The 17,990-nt window shown below is 38.2% G+C and overlaps 3 protein-coding genes across 9 annotated transcripts; 2 read left to right on the forward strand and 1 right to left on the reverse strand.

Moving 5' to 3' along the window:
- Positions 1-304: 304 nt before the first annotated feature.
- Mrps29 (mitochondrial ribosomal protein S29) lies at positions 305-2,897 on the forward strand. Its single transcript, XM_077413732.1, has 6 exons — positions 305-464; positions 905-1,234; positions 1,616-1,708; positions 1,788-1,924; positions 1,986-2,333; positions 2,500-2,897. Exons 1-6 carry the CDS (start codon positions 449-451, stop codon positions 2,734-2,736), a joined length of 1,161 nt encoding a protein of 386 aa, XP_077269858.1. The 5' UTR covers positions 305-448; the 3' UTR covers positions 2,737-2,897.
- Positions 2,898-3,284: 387 nt separating this feature from the next.
- Positions 3,285-6,499, reverse strand: Ref(2)p (refractory to sigma P). Of its 4 annotated transcripts, none has more exons than XM_077413723.1 (4): positions 6,362-6,499; positions 6,030-6,267; positions 4,037-5,196; positions 3,285-3,614 (listed from the first exon to the last, which is right to left on the reverse strand). In XM_077413723.1, exons 2-4 carry the CDS (start codon positions 6,217-6,219, stop codon positions 3,360-3,362), a joined length of 1,605 nt encoding a protein of 534 aa, XP_077269849.1. In that variant the 5' UTR covers positions 6,220-6,267; positions 6,362-6,499; the 3' UTR covers positions 3,285-3,359. The 4 variants fall into 4 exon arrangements, with proteins under 4 accessions (XP_077269849.1, XP_077269852.1, XP_077269850.1 ...); XM_077413726.1 differs by having other exon boundaries at positions 4,037-4,680; positions 4,759-5,196; positions 6,030-6,400; XM_077413724.1 differs by having other exon boundaries at positions 4,037-4,701; positions 4,759-5,196; positions 6,030-6,400.
- Positions 6,500-6,566: 67 nt separating this feature from the next.
- On the forward strand, positions 6,567-17,944 carry LOC143901406 (putative glutamate receptor). Of its 4 annotated transcripts, none has more exons than XM_077413700.1 (8): positions 6,567-6,722; positions 12,031-12,530; positions 12,769-13,098; positions 13,516-13,672; positions 13,857-14,065; positions 14,413-14,499; positions 14,581-14,738; positions 15,120-17,940. In XM_077413700.1, exons 2-8 carry the CDS (start codon positions 12,090-12,092, stop codon positions 15,379-15,381), a joined length of 1,644 nt encoding a protein of 547 aa, XP_077269826.1. In that variant the 5' UTR covers positions 6,567-6,722; positions 12,031-12,089; the 3' UTR covers positions 15,382-17,940. The 4 variants fall into 4 exon arrangements, with proteins under 4 accessions (XP_077269826.1, XP_077269825.1, XP_077269824.1 ...); XM_077413699.1 differs by lacking the exon at positions 6,567-6,722 and adding an exon at positions 7,888-11,703 and having other exon boundaries at positions 13,591-13,672; positions 15,120-17,944; XM_077413698.1 differs by lacking the exon at positions 6,567-6,722 and adding an exon at positions 7,888-11,703 and having other exon boundaries at positions 15,120-17,942.
- Positions 17,945-17,990: the final 46 nt, after the last annotated feature.

Genomic DNA, 17,990 nt, shown 5'->3' on the forward strand with positions numbered 1-17,990 from the left:
TTGTATTTCATCTATTTTCTAAAATAAGAATTAAATAATTAGGTTTGATATAAGAACATTAAATTGTACAAGATAAATTTAAACTAAAAAAAATATACATTATAATAATATATAATACAAACAGTTTTAAAGTCTATATGATATATACCATAGATTTTAATTAATACATATACATACATAAATATACACATCATGTATACATGTATGTATGTACATACATGTGTATATACTCCATATACGTATAAATACTACACATAAAAAATGTGTTTCCTAGGAATTCGACCTAGCAGCACTTTATCCCTAGGAAGTAACTCAAAACGTAGGTTATGTCAAATTCGCAAATTCGCACGGCGTGGGACACGATGCATTATTGAACGTGCAAATTCGAAGAGGACTCGGGATAATTGCAGTCAAACGTGCTTCGTTCTGAAAGAAGAAAGGCAGCACAATGTCTTTACGTTCATGTAAGATTTCACTTACGTCGGCGTTTAATTTTTCAGTGCTAAACTAATCGACAATGCTCTGGAGCATTGTACGCCTGTGATCACTGTGACTTGTCTTACCTCTTGCAAATTTTATTTATGCGATCACGATTCTGTGCAACTAATGACAGCGACAATAAAACTTGCAAGATGACGTCCGTCATTAACTTTGACCAAACTCGGGTTGACTAATTAATTGGTGATTAATTGATCAAGTAATGTCTGTAATGTAGTATTTTATTAATGGATCCAATTATTGATTTGTTGCTGTCTGACAGGAGAATAAATTATAGATTAGGGACAATGAATTGCTCATATGGTTAAGAATTTTGCTGAACTAATTACAGATTAATTTTATCCGAGTTTGTGATCAGAGTCGCTCTAAGGAGAAGGCAAAGGTTTAGCGAACGTAATGATTGCAGATTCGCTTCTGAGGGGAATACACAAAACGTACGGCAGAAAATTCGGCACGGCTGTTAAGGTGAAGGATGAGCAGGCGACTCAAGTATGCTCGTTCCGCACGACAGAGAACAATCCAGTGAATCACAATATGGATCACATTGTCAGATTATATACCGTGCCGACAGACGTACAGCAACAACTGTTTCAGTACGGCGGCTTGCCTCAAACATTTGCAAAGCAAGTCACCACTTTTCAGGAGTGTGCTTTATTGATCAGGCAACCTGCGATCGAAATTATGTCTTACCTCAGTCAAGCCGACCTAACGAGGCCCGTCAATAAATATGTATTATGTATCCTTTTAGAAACAGAAAAGGAAAGCGCGTTTATTTTTTATATTAAAATTAAACTTAGGTAAAGAGGCTCGTTTCGAATCAACTTCCAAAGATAATATCAACTTACCAGGCCGCATAGAGTCTAATGTGTTAAATTCGTAACTAAATTTTAAATACTATATTGTCATATTAAAAACATATATGTAATCTATACGATACAAAGAAAAACGTTGCGTAATTATTTCAATGTTTTTCACATTGCAAAATCGTAAGAGTTCTTTTCAATCTCCTCATTTTTTGTCGCTAATGGATTGGTCTTACAATTTGCGTTATATTTTATATTAAAAGAGCATTAACAAAATAATACAAATGAAAAAAAGCCTTAACGATATTAAATAGACGGGAAATACGGAACAGGAAAAAGTATTACATTGAGTCACATACTACACTATGCCCTCATGCAGAAATATATACTTGTTCATGTATATTGGGGTATGTTATATTTTTACGTAAATGATAGATACATCATCTTTCAGCGTTGTACTTGTACTAACTGCCGTTTATTCTTCAGGTGCTCGTTGGTTCAAGGACTTTAAAGAGGTCGCGACTTCGGTATTATCTCCAGGTTGCATGGATCTGCCGATCGATGCTGGGATGTGGTTGAAACAGTTCAAATCTCAAAACTCGAAGTTACTTTCACAATTAGATGTACGTGCATCACGCGAGACATTACTTCGCCGGCTGTATCTAACGGGCGCTCGTTTTGCAGCTCAAAGTATCCAAGGATTATGTATGGAATCAACGCGAAATGACTGCGCAAGGTACTCCCATCCCAGAGCTCATCGACTTTGGTATAAGTCGCATGAAGTACGCCTGTGGCGTAGCGGACGCGCTGATAAAGGAACTAAAACTCGCCAGCACTGCAGGCAAGTGCAAGACGTTGGTCATGATAGACGGATTCAACGCGTTCACATCGAGTCACACGAACATCCACGACGACAATAAGGTGATGGTTCTGCCCAAGCAAGTCTCGTTGGCGGTACCATTCTTCGATATAACGAAAGACGATTGGTGTAACGGTGCAATAGTACTGTCAGTAGACGAAAAGGCAAATAAGGTACGTACCATAACTTGTATTGCATAATTAAACGTTTCTTTATCTAAATAAAGTTCAACATATTGGGCCCGGAGAAATGGAAACATTTCACATTTAAAATTCAAGAAAATCTCCAGCATTAAACACGGATGGATAATAATGCAGGGAAAATCTTTTTTGTTTTCAGGACCGACGGGAATCCCATCTTCCCAGATATTTGCTTGGCAAAGAAGGCTTCGAGCATCTGGATCCCTTCTTGCCGGTTTTAGTCGAAGACTATAACATCGCGGAATTTGACAGCATGATAGAGTATTACAAGGATCGCAAATGGATCAGAAACTTAACACCCAATGGTCAGAGAGAATTAGAATTAATTACTAATAAAAATCCGTTGGGCTTAATGGAGCGATGTAAATTCTTGTAAAAGTAATTGAACATTGAGATATTTATAATAAAATTTTTAAAGCTCTTAGTTACCTCTTTAGTCTTCATAAAGGTTATTTCTAATCATTTTTTAAGACTCATTTTATCTGTATTAATAGGAACATTTCTTTGAAGTTAAAAAATAAACATTTATTTTCAATATCATGGATATTTTATTAACATATAGAATACAGTAATACATAATAATCCAGTCACCAAAGAATATTTTAGTGTCCTTTATGTTAAGATTGAGAATAAAATACAAAGAATATGGATACAACCGTACATCGCACGAACAATATGAGGATTCATTTTTTTAAATATCGTAATATCGTAAAATAATATCAGGTTCGTGTACAATATAAATTTAGCAATACGTATATGAAGAAATATTGTTAATGATCTGTTATAAGAATTAAAGTTATGCGTTGCTCATATTTTTAAAAACGAAATTATACGTGTAAAATAAATTCAACACAAAAAAGACATAATAATATCTAACAAATGATAATTATAAACTATTATACCAACTATTGAAAGTATAGACTATTAACTGTTAACTGTTTTTTTTTGTTGCCGTTTATTACGTAAGCTATCGTTAACTAAAGTTTGGCCCCATCTCTCCTAATGATGGGGCATCCGTACCGGATGTATTACATCCAGCGCCTTGTCAATGTTACCGTTTTGTGCGACCAACAGATGGGTGAGCCATGAGCCCTCATTGGAGAATCCCATCGCCATCATCGCTTCTACGGCGCGTTGGATCTTGGGATTTGGATGATAAAACTCGTTTCTTACTTCTTCAGGTAAGGGTGGGTAGATTCTCGAGTTTGACGGTGATTTTTCTGGTTCTGCCACGGGTGCTGATGGTGTAGCAGCCTGTATAATGAGGTATTCTGAATACGTGATACGTACACACGCGCAATAAATAAGAGATTCAGGACTTATGATACTATTATTGGTACCAGGTACCAATGATAGTATCTATTGAGCTGAGTAGGTCGAAAAAATCAGTTCTATCAAAATTAGAAATGAATTTTCGGTGTTGGTAAAGCGAATAATTCGCAAATAGGGTTCTATCAATCCTTCAAATCCTGAATCCTCTTTTTATAACACCGTGTATATGTTAATTTATTATATTTCTTAATCATATATCTTAATTCTCTAATATTGTGCGATTATGTCTGGAAAGTAACATTTATGATTATATGTATTTTAAATATCACGAAACCTTTTAACATTTTATTAATTCTGCATGTTCTAGTCAATTACTGTTTATTTCGCATATATGCGGAACGTACCTGTTTAGGCGTACTACTTCCGTTCGTGGAGGAGGAAATGGACGAGGTGCGACTAATAATGGGGCTTTCGCGTTGTATCATCGTCCATTCCTCGGCTTCGGCCGCTTGTTCAGTAGATGTTGCTGCTGGTGCTGATGCTGGTGCCGGTGCCGGTGCCGGTGCCGGTGCCGATGCTGCTGCTGCCGCCGCCGTTGCCGCCGCTGCTGCCGCTACTGTTGCTGCCGCTGCTGCTGTTGCCGCTGCATCCTTTTGTGACGATACATTATCCGTCGAAGGAGTAGCTGCAGTACTTACAGGATCGTCGCGCAGTTTCTTTCCTTCGCCGGGGAAGGTCTTCTTAGACGAGTCCTCCGAAGACGTAGATGCGTATGCGTGGCTCTCGGGTTTTTGCGTGCTGGCCTTCGTCTGAGCGCTGCTCGCGGGCTTGTTCTTGGCGGAATCGTTTTCGGCCATCACGGTGACGTTGATGCCGAGCGGATCCAGGAACTGCGAGATGTTGGAGATGTTGTCCTCGACGATCCTCAACAGCTGCGAGAAAGAGTGCCTGGTCGCTTCCCGTTGCGGATCCTCCGTCGCCTCGGTCGCAGCCTCGGCGGACGGTTCCCTCTGTTGCTCCTTGGTCCGCTTCTGCTCCTGGCTCTCGTCTGATGGACCGGCACAAATGTCTATTACGAAATTCTCCAGTGAATTTATTATTGACGGATCAAAAGGTCCAAATTTACCATCAGTGCCGAACACAGGACAGCTGCTTCGCTTGCTCCTGTGCGGACACCTACGCTCGTCCTCTTTGCAGTGCTGCGCCGCCTTCTTCACGAACTTGCGCATGTGGTGAGCGAACCGGCGGCCGTGATAGCTCGTCCACTCGATCGGCTGCGTCATACGGACCATGTAATGCTCCGGATGATTGCCCGCCGTCATGCAGCTGGTGCACAAGTCGTAATCCGGACATTGCATGCACTTGAAGCGGAAGCCACGTATATTCTTGTCACACACGTCACATACTACGCCGGGATGCAGCGTTTCCATGTTCAACATATCTATCGGGTCTCGCTCTGCTCGCAGCGAGATATACAGCTTGTAGATGTTGTGCCTATCCATCTCGTGTATCGCGATCTCCAATTCCTCGTTGGTGGATATGGTAATGGTCTCGTGTTCATTATCTATTAGTAACAAAAGACAAGTTGAATAGTTAGTTGCGATCACCCAGCACACTAACAGCTGTGACTTTTGTTTAATAAACAAAGAACATTGACCGTATCATAGATCATAGTAACTTTACTTGTTCATATTATAAGGTTACGCTGAAAATATAAATTTATAAAGGTTCACTGTGCAAGAACTAATATATCAAAATTTGTTTTAAGTGCCTCTTACACTCGATCTCTACAGTAAACAGGAAAAACGAAAGGATACATTATATTTAAATACTACAAAACATTTTACATTAAATTTCAGGGCCTCAAGTTTCAGTAAAGATTAAAGATTCAGCAATTTAACATTATACATTTATACATTGCTGTAAAACAGTTTTTGCTTCTTGAATAATTGAACTGTTAGGCTGCGTTCGGAAACGTCACCCGGGTAGACACCGGTATACTCCCTTCTCCTAACTCACTGAGACAGAAAGAGAAGGGAGTATACTCGTTTCCGAACGTAGCCTTGATAAAAAGGTGTATACACAGATACCTTTGTCCTCAGGGTACCTATGAATAAGAAAAAAGGAATCTACACAAAAAACTGGGCACGAGTAGGTACTTATACGCAGTTCTGAATTCAATTTGCTTTCGCTGACATCAAATATGTCGTCAGCTCGCGGAAGATAACGCACACCGCCGAACATTAAAGTGATACAAGGCTACTGATAAACGACGTCGATTGCTGACGTCAGATCAACAACCTCGCCGTTGCGTTCGCCGCCTTCGAGGAAGAGAGAGAGAGAGAGAGAGAGAGAGAGAGAGAGAGAGAGAGAAAAGGAGCACACAAAGAACCTCACCTTTCCAGTTGACGACGAAGTTCTTGCCCCGCAGATCCGGGAAGATGGTCTGCAGCTTCTCGCGCAGGTAGACGAAATTCGTCGCGACGTCGGCGTTGACGCCGAATCTGCGCACTTCCGTGCAGGTCCACGGGTCCTCCAGGTACACCTTGAAGCTCAGCTTCGTTTGCCTGTTAATCTGCCTGGCCATGTCGTCGCGTCGGTTCGGTTCGGCGTACGTTGAAACGTGGAGAGGAGACTAAGTACGGAAGAAACGTCTCGAAGTATTCGAAATATATATCGTCGATATACACGTAGATATCGCTTTTCCCCGTTTTCCTCGTCTTCCTCACCGATGCAGTTGCGTCGAGAGTCGCGCGTCGTTTGTCGGGACGACGCCGCGGCCGCTCGCTTTTATACACGATCGATAATCCACCGACACCGAACGTCCGTCACGTCGACACGACACTCTCTAGGCGCCGCCAGTCACTTCCGGCGACTCCGGCGTCGCGACTCGCGCGCTGTTCTCGGATCCTTCCGCCGTTGCTCCTTGTCGTTTCTTTCGTTTCTTCCTCGCGATTTTATGGCGAGATTCGGACACGTCGGTGGGAAGGGGTTCCGCTCGGAAAGATGACGATCTCGGGACGGGAAAGGGTCTTTTCTTGTTGGATGAACTTGAACGGCGGAAGTCGGCGCACGCGCCGCCATTTCTGAGTGAGTCTGCCTATTTTGACAGATGGTAAACCACGTGACTGTCGTTGCACGATGATTCACGATTGCAGAGGTAAATGAGGTGATAGTTGCATCATAGAGCATATAATATGATTTTCACCTTCTTTTTTTTTTTAATTAAACTAGCTGATGGAGTGTTAAAATTAAATATTGCACTAGATTGTTAATTGTTTATGATAAGTTGCAGGGACGCTTTCCGCGATGCGAGAATAATGCGTAAAACAATCGACTTGATTTATACCTGACGTGGATTTCGACGGTGATTTTACGCGTTATTGATTCTCGAAAATTCAGTTTTGCATTTGAAATTTACTGTAAAATGATTAATAAATGACATGCGTATAATTTCAAACTGGTATTTAATATATTAAAAAATAGACTTTTTACAATTCATGTATTATAAATAACTATATATATCCAACATATACACAATTCTTTATTATAATAACTGCGGCCCTCTCTTATTTGTCAATGCATTCGTTTCTCAATTTCGTTAAATTTTATCGCATATTTCTTATTATCTCATTCTCATTATATATATAATATTACGCATTTCTACACACACACATATGTTTTTCGTTGTGGAGCGGATCGACAGCTTCGCCGGATAGGCGCGGAACGGTCCAGAAATATTGCGACAGAGCCGCATATACAGTCCCAGAAGCGTCTGGAAAGTAACGGGGAAAAGTGCGCATTCATTCGGCCATGCGATTTTGCGGAGTGACGCGCTCAACTCCACGTTTTCCAGATCTGTCTATGCGCGCACGCGGACGACGGACAAACGTGTTTATATAACTTGCGCTACATTCGCGTTTATACGAACGACTAGAGGTGACGATAAGCCGAGGATAACCGCGCGTTATTTCGCGTAATTATAAAATATAAATGTGTGCCACGACTGAAAACCTCGTCGGTGCCGCAACGCGTGGACGTTTTGCGTCGTCGACGAGAACTTGGAAATAATTGCATTTTTTCAGTATGTCACATAGGCGGCGCGAAAACGACAATAAAATGTAGTTATTGAGACAGAAAAAAAAACAAAAAAAATGCAATTGAGATTAAACAATTTTAATCAGTTAGTCTAGATCGAGATAATATAAATAGCGTTTGTGGCTATTATATAGCTATTATACTAATTATAATTAACAAATTAGAATTATCGGAGAAGCAGGAAATATTGAAAATGCCGATGCCAATAAAAGTAACGATGTAAATTCTCTCTGATTAAATGACGATATTATAACAGTCACTATTTTCTTGTATCTTAACATCGCTCATAAATTAGCAATTGTTGTGAAACCAACAAGGCCGGTTGTTCGCACGGTAGTCGCTGAATCATTTTTGGTGCCATGATTACTAGGCGAATTTGATGAGCGCCAGCAGCTCTCTCCGACCGCGAGGCGATCGATGAATCATATATCATTGTGCATTAACTTTGAAACTAATATAAGAGCTGTATAGAAAGCAATCGCACAAACAGATGTAACATATGTATATTGTATATATAGAAAACACATTGTCAGCTTGAGGTCGCTCTCTGTATTTTTCTCGAACGTTTTTATAATCGATTATAGCTTGAAGATAACTATACTTATTGCTCGCAATCCGCAACAATAAGGCTGCTGTTGTGATTCATTTAATTATTGTATCGTCGATCATACATTATTTATACATACATATATATGTAATATAATAATATATAATATACACACACAATATATATATTCTTTATGTCTACTGAAAATTGCAAAGTCATATGGATGTGTCCAGAGTCGGATACGAACAATATTTTCAAATTTATGGGCGGAAAGTCAACAGTCTCGCATCACATTTATACCATTCACTTTCGTATCGCTGTGTATATGAGTGATTCACATCGGTGCAAATCTAATCTAAGAATTAATCGCGCTTAGCGAATTAATCAATATCTCCGAACATGTTTATTATTTGACATGAATAGAATGTTTAATTACTTTTAGAATATGTATAATAAAGAGATACTTTTATTTACTGTATAACGTTAACACCCGGAAAAGACCTCGCGTTTAATTAACTGCGTATAATTTTATATTTTATATTACATTTTATGTTAATTATTTAATATATGAATATTAAGAATTAAGATATCGTTGATTCTTAATTTAGCGACAGCGCAAGGAAGGAAAGCGATTAAAGCAAGTTACCCCGTTTGATCGGTCGCAATTTCCACGTCGCAGAATCACCGCGATTATGTTATCTGAAGCGCTCGATATGTATCTACGTCCCTGCGTTTACCACGCGTATTACCGCGACTGGGAGACATTATTTGTTTTGCTAAGCGGAAGTTTTACCCGTTTACTCGACCGATCCTCCAACGGAAAAAAAAGATATTTAATATCGGTCCGTTCGGCGTGTCCGATGTCGCTTTGTCGTCCTTCTCGGCACTTCGGCAAGGATTCACTTCAACGTCGACGTCTTCGTCGACGTGACACTGAGTGAGCGTCCGAAGACGTTAAACCGCGGCGCTCGTTAATTCACTCATCCCGGAGACAAGTACGGAGATTACGGGGATCAGTTCGAAATATCTTCCAAACGGCGCAGTATTATTATTGCTAGAACATATCTGTTATACATGTCCTAGTAATAATAATACTGTGCCGTTTATTTTAATTGGATTAATATATTGGACTCTATATTTTTTCCTTCTTCAAAAGTTGACTGGAGCTTTAAGTACATTTTTTCTTTCCGAAAAGAATGTCGTTGCATATGGCACATCGCGTAAGTACTTGATGCTATTTTTGACAGCGGTATTGATAGCGGTTCACTAGTCGGCGACGTTAGTCTGCTTCCTATAACGGCGTGCACTCGCATTCTGGCTTTTCAGATGATAGAAGAATTCGTCGACAATGGTACCTATAATAATTTAACTCTTTCTACGTGTGGCAGTGCCGACTACGACTTACAATTAGTCCCCGTAAAAGTTTACCCGGCGATCGAGGAGCTCGACTTTCACTTCTGCTCTACACCTTTTGCGCGATCAAATAAGTTATGTCAGAGACCATGTAATATCTACCGTGTGATTTCGTTCATGCTGACGCACATAGAGAAAAAAAATGATGTTGTATCAACAGTATCAGGTTAATTGGAAATAATCTTGCTAATTCAATAGACAATAAACAGTATTAGTGAAACAATACTTATTTTATTAAAAGAAGAAATACTTATTTTATTAAAACGAAAGCATGAATTGAATTAACAAGATTATTTTCAATTAGACTAAATGCTGTTGATACAAAACGTACATCATTTTTTTCTCCGTGCATATGGAGTGATAAATGGTTTGTGAGTCACAAGACGCTTCCGCGACAGTTTCGAACGAGAAGAAATAAGTATTAAGGGGATCCCCCCCTGGAGTGACAGCGACACTGACGTAAAATCGATCTAAGCAATATCTTTGAATTGGCTGAACAGAATGGAAAATCCTTTTACACGATCAAAGTACGCACAAAATTGTAAAGAGCTGTACATGATTTTTTCTGATAAACTAACAAAAATTTTTGTTTTTATAAATATTGTCTTCACCTGGACGACAATATTTGCTTTATACAACAATTTTGCATTTTTTCTACAAAAAATAGTGATGCAGTCCTCTACAAAAAACTCAGTAATAATATCGTGCAATTATTAGAAGTAAGATTTGAAGCCTAAAAAAAAAGATATTACCTAGCCCAGTGAAAAATGTAATGTTAGGTGCTATCCTTGTCTATATCCTTGTCTATACAAGGACAGATATAGGTCGATAACATGGTAATTTTGTCGGTTATACAGACGGCTCCAGCGCATCACCTTAAGATATTAAGAATTAAACATATTAAACATGTTGTCGATATTTTCAAATGTATCCAGCTCTGCCAAAGATGAAATGGGAAGGATAGCTGGCTTAAGAGTCGTGCGTGGGCGATCTTGAATGATTTTCGAAATGTTGTTTAAATATTAATATTATTAACAATTTTGAATTTTGCAGCGTGTTAACACTAAAATAAAATAAGAATTTAAAACATCTTCTTATAGTGAGGAAAAAAAAAAACAAAACTTCAGTTTTAGTATTTTTGTTGAAAGTTATTTAATTTTCGTTGACAATCATTCAAAGTATCCAATATAAGAAATCAAATTAAACAAATATTAAATTATTTTCTTGCTGAGCGCTACATCCCTTTTGCGAGACATGTACGTTTAAATTTATTGATCTTTATTCATCGAGTGTTGAAAGCTAAGATACGTCGATATAACTTGAAATAGTAACGGGTGTATAAGAAGTTGGTGGATAAGTAATGCCATGCAGCTATAGTGAGCTTAACTACAGTGAATAATTTATCGGTTTGGCCGATGATTCGCCGATAAAAATTGTACCGTCGCATACTCCCATCTACATAATTTGTAATAATGCAGCCGCAATTAATTATATAGATCCAAGGATCCGATAAATTTTTGTATGCGATAATCGCTTTTCAGTCACGCGTTCACACCTTTGAGAGAATCGCAGTACCCTCGTTCCTCGTTTTAACACCTCCGGCAGTGATAGCCGCGTTGTGAGCTTTTTCGATAAAGGACTCTTCGATTCATTGTTGTGTTTAGTAGGATTTGGGATTTGGGATTCTGATTTCTTTGTGCCTCTCTACAGTCTCGCACCTGTTCGTTTTAGTTCACAAGAGGGATAATTTTTTCGAATCAAACGTTCATTATATTTATTGCAACAGTGTCCAACTGGACGAAATCGACATTTATTTTTTACACAGTAGCCGTTAATCTCCATTTTGCAAAATGACACACGCGACAACGCGATCAATCGTAATACTTTTCCTCGTGTTGGGCATCAAAATGCTGACAGAGAGTATGGGCATTAACAATTATTTCCAACTGATTAACGACGTCCACAGATATTATCGCACGTCGTGTGTTATTTTCGTGCGGTCTGACAATTACGGTGAGTAGATACCGGGAACAGTTTCCGGTTATCATTTCTCACACTGCACTTCCGCGAACTTTCGAACAAATACTGAATCATTATTTCATGTGCAAATTATTTCATTTCTATACGATTCAAAAAATCATTTTCCTTTTTAACTAATTGTTACGGATTTAAAAATTGAATAAAATGTAATTAAATAAAAAAAAATTATTTCACTCTTTGCTAATTTTTATTTTTGAAGAAATTAAGCATAAATTGAATGCAGTTATGATTTAGAGAGCATTTATATATAATTTTGACAACAAGTAAAATCTAATACCATTTTTGATGCGAATATTACAGATTTGAACACGACGACATTGGTGCACACGTGGTCGCGCGAATTCTCACGACACCGAGTCATGACCGTGACCATAACTTTCTCGGATCTGACGAGTGAGTACAACGAGTACTGGAAAAACGTCGCACAGCCGTTGTTTGTCGTTCTCCTCGACACCGAGGAGACCATGGGCGAGTTCGCCGAGACCACGAGGAGCATAAAGCCCATCTCTTTTCCCATTTGGCTCGTTATGTTTCTTCAGCGTCCTGGGAATCCTCTCGAGAAGCGCTGTAGACACCCTACCGATAACGTATTCAACGTGGACTTCGGCACCCAGATGCTGGTTTTCTGCTACGCTCGCCCGATTCTAGTCGAGTGGTACGCCATTCGCGATAATCGCACCAGAACGTTCGACCTGGCCCTGTGGTCCCCCGATAGAGGTTTACTTTTAAGGACGCGAAAGTCCCTCTACGCTAGAAGGAGCGACATGTTCGGCGACGTTGTACGCGTGACGTTCGTGAACGTAAGTTTTTCGCTCTTCCTCGAGCTCCGTTGTGCGTTGCTGCTTTCGCGAATCGAAAAATGGTCGTGAGCGACGACCTTCTAGAAAATAGTCGCCTTGAAAGAAAATTATCTCGAAATTTGCCACGAAATCGATATTACAATGATATGAACGATTATTTATTAATCCTTGACGATGATTTATAGATCCGTAGACTCGCGTAAATTGACTTGACAATTCTGTTGATATATGCACGAAGAACTCGCCGAAGATCTCGCCGCGTGAGAACGGTACGGTCGGCGGGTTTTTCGGTCTGTTGCTGATAGAGCTCAGCAAAGTGATGAACTTCACGGTGAAGACTCTGGATCCGGTGGAGGGATACGGTAGCTGGAGCAAAGAGAAAAAAGTGTGGACAGGTGCGATCGGCCAGTTGGTGGCCAACGAAGCTGATATCGGCATCTCCGCATTCGCGATGACGACTGGCAGACGAAACGTCATCGACTATACGATACCACTGATACGCTCGTCAAACCGCCTTTATTTTAAGGAACCTAAGAGAGCCTTGGTGGAATGGTCTTTATACTTCAGGGTAATAATTATCTTTATATCAACAATACCTATAATACATAAATTAGTATTAGGTGTATCAATAGTAGACATGCATCCTTTAATATATGACATATGCCTATGGTAATTATATTGGCTACAATTGGAGGGCTAAAAATTACAGTGGTGTAAGTCAAATTTTTTAAAATATTTAACTTACACCACTGTAATTTTTAGCCTTCTAATTGTACGATGATAGAAGTTTAAAACTGCACAAAGACTTTATAATCATTCTGCTTATTTATAAAATTAAAAATACAATTACTTAAGATTGTTTAATTACATCTCTGGGAAAAGTGTTAACATTGAACAAAAAACAATGTTGTGATAGTTTATGCTAAAGATTCACGGTAACAAAGTGGAATAAATTGCTGCTTTTCTTCACCGATAAATGTTCCAGGCATTCAGCTCTGGAACTTGGATAACATTACTAATGACAATAATAACCGCTTCTATTCTGTTGACTATCATGAAGACAAAAGGATACTTTTCGATGAACTTAATGCTCGAGAACTGTATTAAGGTTTGGGGTATTTATTGCCAGCAGGGTTTGCCAGGTAACGTTTCATCGTCACTAGAGATATTTAATATTTGTCTAGCATAATATTTTCGTATTATTAGTTACGTTTTAAGCAATTAATGCATAGATAAGTATTAATGTATGCTAATGTATGTCAATGTATGCCATATATATGTATAATTTGCACCATAATATAATGCACATGTATATTTTATGCAAAGAATTTCCCAGCGAGTCACCGGTGAGACTGGCTTTTCTCTCGATTTCTGCTTCGTCGATAGTAATTCTGGCCATCTTTTCCGCCTCGTATATCAGCATTCTAGTGCTCTGTACGCCCAAACTGCCTTTTTCCACTTTGGAGGGTTACGTTAAGGATGGGTCTTACAAATTAATTGTGATGCAAAATAGCGCCCAGTACGACGATCTTAGTGTGAGCTCGCCGTTATTTAAAGCGCAGAAATTATTCTTGCGCAACAGTAATTTGTCAGTCACAGTAATTTCGATTGAAACGCTCGCAAATAAAAGCACAGTCTCGTGATTGTATTAGTTATTACATGACATACACAATAAATCTTAATAATTTAGTAATTTTTATGTAGAGGTAACTTTAAACGTTAGAAAATTTAATTTGTAGAGAATATATTGTTCTTAAATTCTTTTTGGTATTCTTATAATGTAAGTATTACTGACGAAAATTCTAAGGAAGAGACATCCTATTCAAACTGCAACTGGAAAAAAAATATTTTTCTTCAAATTATGCTTTCTCAAATTTTGCAGCACGTCAAGGATCCCGTTTTTGTGCAAATGTACGAACTGCTGGAAAAAAAGCACTTACCGCTATCAACGAAGGAGGGATTCAAGCAAGTTAGCGATATTACTTAATTAATGAAATCAACGACGTCAAGTTTCATTAAGTCGTGCATTTTCATATCAATTCTTACGCAGCTCTGCGAGAGAAACAAGTTAGCGCTTTACGCGGCGGGGGTATTTAAAGAGCTTAACGTTATACCATGTAGAGTCGTATATATTGAGACCGGAAGAATCGTCAATTTGGCGATAACTCTAACGAAAGGGAATCCTTACACTGGCCTCATGAATTACCAGTAAGCCCTAATGTATATATTTATTTACACAAGCATATATATATTTTATTATTTAATATATATTTATTGTTTGGAAAACTGTTATCTTTTATTGTATTACGTAATTGTCTGATGTTTATAAGTTGAGTTTGTTGATCCATAATGAATTTTATAAATAGCATTATCTCTTAAAAATATAATTTTTAATAACTTTTAAGATATAAATTTCATATATTTGGTCTTATAAACATTTATCTAAGAATGCGAGAATGTTGTTAAATTTTAATGTCGTTGAAATCACAAAATTACAAAAAATGTATTATATTTAGATAGAAACTACTCTTACGACTGCTTTTCCCTCTTCAAGAATAAATACTCTAAATATCTTTTCACATTTTTCAGCTTGCGGAGATTTCAGCTTAATGGCGTTATAAGCAAATTGAAGAACAAATTTCTTATAAAAGATAATCCGAGAGAGGAACTTTACGGTGGGGTCGAATTAAATGATGTAACGCCAGCTCTGACGATGTTGGCGGGCAGCATGGTCCTGGCACTTCTTATCTTGATAATCGAGAAAGTGTATTATTCGTCTAAAACTCGATCTAAGAACAACAACCCGAGCAGAAAACTTGGCAAGCCGCAAGGCAACATCAGGTCCAAATAAAAATGATTTTTTGGTCAGGCCCGAGTCAGGTAATCTGAATATGGCCCTGATCCGAAAATAACGCAGCGCATGATCTGGATATGAGGATTTAAATCGTGTAAGGTGTCCTGAAAAGGTTACCTAATACGGACCAAGTGAGGACAACGTATGTGATTCTTATAGTTTCTTTACTTTTAGATATTGCATTAACCCTTTCGGTACGGAGAATGACTATAGTCACCGCAGTCCATTTATACTGCTCACTGCGGCCGAGCAGGGACTATAGTCATTGTCCACAAGCTGTTAACTGCGGCCGAGCAACTTGAAATGTTAACTTGAAATGCTTCTGTTGATAAATTTATAATAATTGAAGGCGTTGAACGTCGAATGCCTAGCTCTCTCGGCCGAATCGCGTATATCGGCGGTTCGACGCTCCGGCCACTAGAGAGCCCTTCACGTCTCGGTCGCACCGTACCAAAAGGGTTAAGGAATAAGTCGGTATAAAAGTCGGTAGAAATGTAATTGTGCATCAAAAATGGTGAAAGCAATGTTCCAAAATTCACCAGCCTATCAGTGTTGGAAATCTACAGTACACGTCAGCGCTGGCAATGAATTTTGGAACACAGCCGTAGTTTAATCAAATTCTTACCACAGTTTCATCTGTGTTGTCACACGGACTTTAACGTCGTGATCAGCTGCCATATTGTGAGGTGGATTTTTCGCACATGTGAAATGGCAGGATCCTCAGCACCTACAATCAAGTAGTTTCTTAAAAGAAACTAAAGATTAAAGAATAAAACTCTGAAATATATATATATATATATTCGTAACCACATTAATCGTTACAGTAGAAATAAGAAAACTGATTGTAAACTGAACTTCTTATTCAGTTGATAATTGAATGATCGTTCTATTCGTATTTACACCACTGTAAGGTATCATTATCATTAAAATAATACTAATACTATTATTAATGGAGGAACATATATCTATAATAGAGATAATATATAATATATACACATATTTCTTTTATTTCTACTGAATACCGCAATGTCATTTTGTCGAAATAAATTGGATTAGACATATAATAATATAATATGTAATAAAAAAAAAATACACAATAAAATATAATATGTAAAATATCTGATTTAAGTTGAAAAAAATGATTTTGCGATTTTCAAGAGAAATGAAGGAAAATAAATTATGCTGTCCATCAACCGGCACTTGACAATGTATATTCTGACAAGTGCATGTTTAAGATGCGATCTGTCGATCGTTTCCAATCGCAATTTTCTAATGGTGCTGATATCGGTCGGTGTGTACGCTCGCGGAATATACACCTAATGCCGCATTATAAATTTTAATGTGCACTTTCCGTATGGACGTGCCCAGGGTCGGACACGAACGTTGATATTTTTAAATTCGTGATGGGCGTAAGGTCAACGATTTTTTTTTGCGTAGTAGAAATTTCGCATCGCAATTACCATTCGCTTTCGTATCGTCATACGATCAATGATTCACATCGGTGCAAATGTAATCTAAGAATTAATCGCGCTTAGCAATTAATCAATATCTCTGAACATGTTTATTATTATTTGACATAAAAAATGGAATGTTTAATTACTTTTAGAATACTTAATAAAAAGGTATTTTTATTTATTGTAAACTGTAACGTTAACAGCCGGAGAAGACCTCGCGCTTAATTAACTGCGTATACTTCCAGATCTCGCATTTTTGATTCTTAATTTATACCGACAGCGCAAGGAAGGAGAGCGATTAAAGCAAATTAATATAAGCCCGTTTGATCGGTCGCAATTTCCACGTCGCAGAATCACCGCGATTATGTTATCTGAAACGCTTGATATGTATATCTACGTCCCTGCATTTACCCCGCGTATTACTGCAACCGGGGGGAGACATTTGTCCTGCTAAGCGGAAGTTTTACCCGTTTAGTTGATCTCCCCGGTCTATCGCGCTGTAAACTTCCCTCGATTGATCCTCCAAACGGTGAACAAAAAAAAATGAGATTGTCGCTTTGTTCGGCGTTTCCGATGTTGCTTTTCGTTCTTTTCGACACTTCGGCAAGGAACATTTACTTCAACGTCAACGTCTTTGTCGACGTGATACTGAGCGTCTGAAGACAATATACCGCGGCGCCCGTTATATTCACCCATCCTGGAGACCAGTACGGGGATTACGGGGGTCAGTTCGAAATATCTTCCAAACGGCACAGTATTATTATTGCTATGACACACACGTATATCTATTATACAGGGAAAGAAATAATTAGTCTAATTGCTGGGAATAATCTTGGTTAATTGAATATAATGTGCTTTTGTTTTAATAAAGCAAGTATTTATTTTATTAATATATTGTTATTAAATTAATAAGATTATTTCCAATTATATCTAATGCTGTTAATACAACATTATTTTCTTTTATGTATAAATATATTAACACATTGTATGCGATCTTAAAAAGCAACACACAATACATATTGTATACGATAATTGGCGTAAAGAAAATTTTAAGTGCTAAGAATAATTAATTGTCACAAGCACAAACTTAATATACAATATAATATACAATAGTAAATTTTCTCTCAATTATTCTGCTTCTTGATAAACAGC

Source organism: Temnothorax americanus, unplaced genomic scaffold, assembly GCF_048541705.1.
Source record: "Temnothorax americanus isolate GAGA-0224 unplaced genomic scaffold, ASM4854170v1 Scaffold33, whole genome shotgun sequence".
NCBI lineage: Eukaryota > Metazoa > Arthropoda > Insecta > Hymenoptera > Formicidae > Temnothorax > Temnothorax americanus.